The sequence below is a fragment of the Engraulis encrasicolus genome, chromosome 24 (genome assembly GCF_034702125.1).
Source record: "Engraulis encrasicolus isolate BLACKSEA-1 chromosome 24, IST_EnEncr_1.0, whole genome shotgun sequence".
NCBI classification, from domain to species: Eukaryota; Metazoa; Chordata; class Actinopteri; order Clupeiformes; family Engraulidae; genus Engraulis; species Engraulis encrasicolus.
The window spans coordinates 11,238,757-11,244,033 of NC_085880.1; the positions used below are offsets into that span (position 1 = coordinate 11,238,757).

General features: G+C 44.3%; 1 protein-coding gene across 1 annotated transcript in view; it reads left to right on the forward strand.

Annotated features, from left to right (window-relative positions):
- Positions 1-4,984, forward strand: part of sdccag8 (SHH signaling and ciliogenesis regulator sdccag8) — a 108,293-nt gene extending 103,309 nt beyond the window's left edge. The window contains exons 17-18 of the mRNA XM_063191202.1: positions 1,273-1,405; positions 4,751-4,984. Of these exons, the coding sequence (XP_063047272.1) occupies positions 1,273-1,405; positions 4,751-4,984 (367 nt within the window). The remainder of the gene's footprint in view (positions 1-1,272; positions 1,406-4,750) is intronic.
- The last annotated feature ends 293 nt before the right edge of the window (positions 4,985-5,277 follow it).

The window sequence follows — 5,277 nt, forward strand, 5'->3', positions numbered from 1 at the left end:
ATGTGCAAGGTAGATTCTTGCAGAAATTCAATTCAGATAAACCAAATCACATCTATAGTATAATCCCTCTGCCATATGCATACTGAGAATGTAGTGTAAGCTGTGTCGTGGCCATATATAATGGGAGATGTATTGTAATCTGTGTCGTGGCCATATATAATGCGAGATGTAGTGTAATCTGTGTCGTGGCCATATATAATGGGAGATGTAGTGTAAGCTGTGTCGTTGCCATATATAATGGGAGATGTACGGTGGTGTAATCTGTGTCGTTGCCATATATAATGAGAGATGTAGTGTAAGCTGTGTTAATTATAATGAGGAACAGAGTGAACACTAATGTGAGCCATAGGAATCTCAGCAGTATATTTTGGCAACCCAGTCCTATACCACCATCACTGGAGAGGAGCATTGTCAATGTGCAGCCAAATGTACATTTGGCAGACGATGAACAGCTCACTCACACAACTCTGTGGAGGTTTTTTTTTGTTTTTGTTTTACATTGGAATTTAAAGCACAGCTAAGCTAATTGACGTATGCTCTCTCACTGGATAGCCATCAGATTGAGCTACGCGTCAATGTTTGTAACAACTTTAAAAGGACTATCTGTTCCGTGACTTTCCGTGAGTTTTTTGGTTTTTTTTGTCGCACGCGATATTGAATGTTATATTCAGTACACAAACACAGCTGTAACTGGCCACATGATTATTTATGATTATTGCATGGCTCGCCATCATTCTGGAGAATGGGCTATTCACTTGAATGGGGGTCCCCAACGTTCGCTCGTCTGTTTTTTCAAACATTCTATGCACGTACCGTAGTCAGACGCTTGCTCGCTAGAATCTGGTGCAGGTGGGGCAGGGAAAATACAGGGAAAGGTTATCTATGTACTCAATCTAAGGTTAGCCCTGCAATAAGCAGGATACCATTCAGCGAGGCGGTCCCTGTCGTGCCCTGTCGTCCCTGTCGCATTTCAGAGAGCTCAAGACCCCGACGCGAAGCCAGAGACCCTGACACCTCTCTGTCTTGTGCTACTCCACGACAGGGACCTTCTCGGCTAATGTTATCACTTACGTAGTTTACGGTACAATGTCATGCAATGTTATATTTACATGATTTGTGTGTGCGTGTGTGTGTGTGTGTGTGTGTGTGTGCGTGTGTGTGTGTGTGTGTGTGTGTGTGTGTGTGTGTGTGTGTGTGTGTGTGTGTGTGTGTGTGTGTGTGTGTGTGTGTGTGTGTGTGTGTGTGTGTGTGTGTGTGTGTGTGTGTCCGTAGGTTGCAGCAGTTGGATGAGCACTGCCAGTCCAGTGGGCAGCAGGTGATGGAGCTACTGGCCAGACAGAAGCAGCTGATGCAGGAGAGACAGGAGCTCGCACACCAGATACACACACTCAGGACACACACACAGGTATGTCACACACACACACACACACACACACACACACACACACACACACACACACACACACACACACACACACACACACACACACAGGAGATACACACACTCAGGACACACACACAGGTATGTCACACACACACACACACACACACACACACACACACACACACACACACACACACACACACACACACACACACACACACACACACACACACACACAGGTACTATATATACAGCAGTGTTTCCCACAGAAATTTTGGAAACTATGGGGGCAGACGGGGTTTATTTTGTCCGGGGGGGGGGGGGGGGGGGGGGGGGTTAGGGGGTCTTCTCACGCGGGCCTTTTTGGGGGGGGGTTGTATTCTTGCAGCGTAAATGCAAAACGGCAAAACAATGACTACAGTATGACATTGGCGCATGGAGAAACTGTTTATATTTTGAGAAATAAGGCTACATAAGATTTTGCCCATGACTTGTATAATAGTAGTACATTGTCATTGTCAAAAAATGCAGTACAGTGAATAATTTCTGTTTACAACACAGTTTCATTCGTCCCTCATGCAGGGGTCTGGGAAACAATAATAAAACAAAATAGGAGCAGAGATAAGAATTTAAGAGCACTGTGAAATTGTTAACGCATAGACAAAAAGGGTCTGAGAGGGTAGGCTATGCCTTTTCCCCCACACATATCTGTAGGCGTACACATTCTACATGAGGGGTGCTGGTCACAGGGCCAGTTTTTTCCAAATTCCTCCCATTAAAAGGGCTGAACAACATATTACATGTCTATATTCACATTCATTACACATTAATTTCTATATGCAGCCCGATGTCTCCTCTGCTGTGTCAATGAAGGTTTGTCACCAAACTCATTACAACTGTAAAACAAAGCCTAGGGAGTGTTAGTAAACTCATCCCAACTGTCCCTTCTCTGAAGGTTTTTTATATTGCTCCCAAACCCAAGTTAACTACAACAACTTGACTAGGCTTTTGATCCCTGTCTTTCAAGCACTTGTGGTTCTCTCTATAGCAGGGGTGCCCAACCTTTTTTTAACCAAGATCTACTTTTGAAGTTGATGGTCTGCCGTGATCTACCAAGTCAAATTTAAGGATGTCAGTATGAAAATTTAAGACCACCATTTATTAATCACCATTATTATGAACAAAATGTTTTTAGTAGGCTACTATGGCCGTATCTTTTCAGTGTGTTGAATTGCCTATCTTTACAAAGCAATGCAGCACTGATAGTATGCAGAGATAATTTCAGTCATACACAAGTCATAAACAACTGAAACAATTTCAAAATGATAAACATTTGGTATATAAAAGGCTAGGCCCTATTTCTAAAATATGATGAAGCATTATCATGCCTTCAGTGGTATAGGCTACAAATTAAAAAGGGCTCAGAAATTCACCATTTGTTATGGGTAAATAGTAGGCTACTGAGAGAGAGAGAGAGAGAGAGAGAGAGAGAGAGAGAGCAATGAGAGAACTCAATGGATTGGTTAACACCCCTGTTAAGAGTGACTTCTATGAAGGCTTTTTTTCAGCTCTCTGGGACAGTAGCACAGCAAAGGCTTTCTATTGTGAGTTTGGTCAATCGTTTTGTCCACAACTGAAGCAAGAAACAACATAAATTGAAGTGAATTCCATACATGTCAATAACTAACATTTCCCTTACACGCGGCACGCGATGTAAACACAGTTAGCGATGATGCATGCGACTAGCGATTTGGACGAAGATCCTCGCATATCGGCGTGTCATAACGCATCGTTGCGCACATGTTCATGAATCAACTGTAATACCCTTTCGGTCACTTCCTAATGCTTTCCCCTCATTCTGTGTGACCGTGGGACTAATCTCAATACAGAGTCTGTAGAATGTATTTACTCCAGGAGGAAAATGCGAAGGAAATTCAAAATCGTAATTGATATCGTTTAAAAAAAAAAAAAAAGTTTAAAAAAAAAAAAAAAAAAAACTTTTTTTTTTTTTTTTAAATTTTTACATTTTCGTAAACTATGGCGGTCAAATTTAAAATGGCGGGCCGCCATAGTTTCCTCAATGTATGGGAAACACTGATACAGTATAACATACTGTACACATGGACACACACACACACACACACACACACACACACACACACACACACACACACACACACACACACACACACACACACACACACACACACACACACACACACACACGCATGGAGTCAGATGAGCAGACACACACAAGCGCACACACACACACGCACACATGCACACACATGAACGCATGCACAAAGGCCCAGGAGATGCATAACCTGCGGACACAGGTACGCACAAGCACACACACACACAAACATATGCATACATGCACATGCACATGCACACACACACGCTTTATGCCTTTCAAAACCTCTGTAGGCAGATACAATAGCAAGGTGCTACTGTAACTCCTCTGTTGTGGTGGCCTTTATATTTCCCTTATGGATTCTCTCTCTCTCTCTCATACACACACACACACACACACACACACACACACACACACACACACACACACACACACACACACACACACACACACACACACACCTGGGCAGGGGAATGCAGATTGCGTCTATTCAGGTTAGACACGCCAGCTGTCCTGTCTCTCACCTCACTCATCTCCCTTTCGCCCCAAAACACCACAGCGCTCCCCAAAAGCCCCTTCACCCTCCCCTATTCTACTGTGCGCTCCTCTTTTACCCTCCTCTTTTGTCCTCTTTTATATTATCCTTTCTTCTTGTCTCCGTTTACCCCCCACCCCCCTCTCCAAAAGCCCCTTAACCCTCTTCCAATATTCTATTGGCCTCTCTTCTTTTTCTTTAATTCCCCTCTCCTATCCTCTCTGTCATTCTTTCTTTTACTCTACTCTGTCAGTTCATCTTTTCACTCCTCCATCCCATTCTGTCCTTTTTTAATCCCCATAACTTGCCCTTGCTTTTCCGTCCTTCTTGTTTGAGTTTTTTTTTTTTCTTTCTTTCTTTCTTTCTTTCTTTCTTTCTTTCTTTCTTTCTCTTTTTTTCTTTCTTTCTTTCTTTCTTTCTTTCTTTCTTTCTTTCTTTTTTTTCTTTCTTTCAGGTGGGGTTTCTCTTCTCATGCCCATTCATATTGTTCTTTATTTTCTTTCTTTCTTTCTTTCTTTCTTTCTTTTTTTCTTTCCGGTGGTGTTTCTTTTCTCACGTCCATTTTTATTTCATTAAATTGTTGTCATTCTCCTACTCTGCTCAACTGCATACGTACAGTACAAGCATACAGTATACTCCACTGACTTATTATCATTATGGTTATTATGACTTCCCTCTATATGTATTATTTTGTGAGGGTGCATGGAGAAGCTCAGCAGCAGCTGGTCACCGCGGCAGCACATCACGCAAGGCAAGGCGAGGAGAAGAGAGGAGAGGAGAGGCACGCGCATCTGTCGCTCCAGATTGCACAGGAGCGCAGCGGAGGAGGAGTGGCAAGGAGGAGGAGAGGAGAGGAGTGGAGGAGGAGGAGGGCCAGGGAGGGGTCGTGGAGTGGGGTTGGTTGGCTGGCGCTCCTGGAGGCGGGCCATGAAAGAAAGGTGCTGTGGGATTGGTTGGTTAGCTGGCTAGAGGCGTGGCGATTGGCTGATGGCACAAGGCGGGTGTGCGCAATGGCGACACGCTGACATTCGTGGGAGATTAGCGCCAGCACAGGGGGGGCCTCAGCGCCAACGCAACACGCTAATACCAACCCGCCTGTCGCATCCTCCTCCTCTTCCTCTTCTTCCTCCTCCTCCTCTACCTCCTCCTACTCCTGCTCCTCCTCCTCCACCTCCTCCTCTTTTCCTCCTCTGCCTCATCCTCCTCCACCTCCTCCTCTTTTCC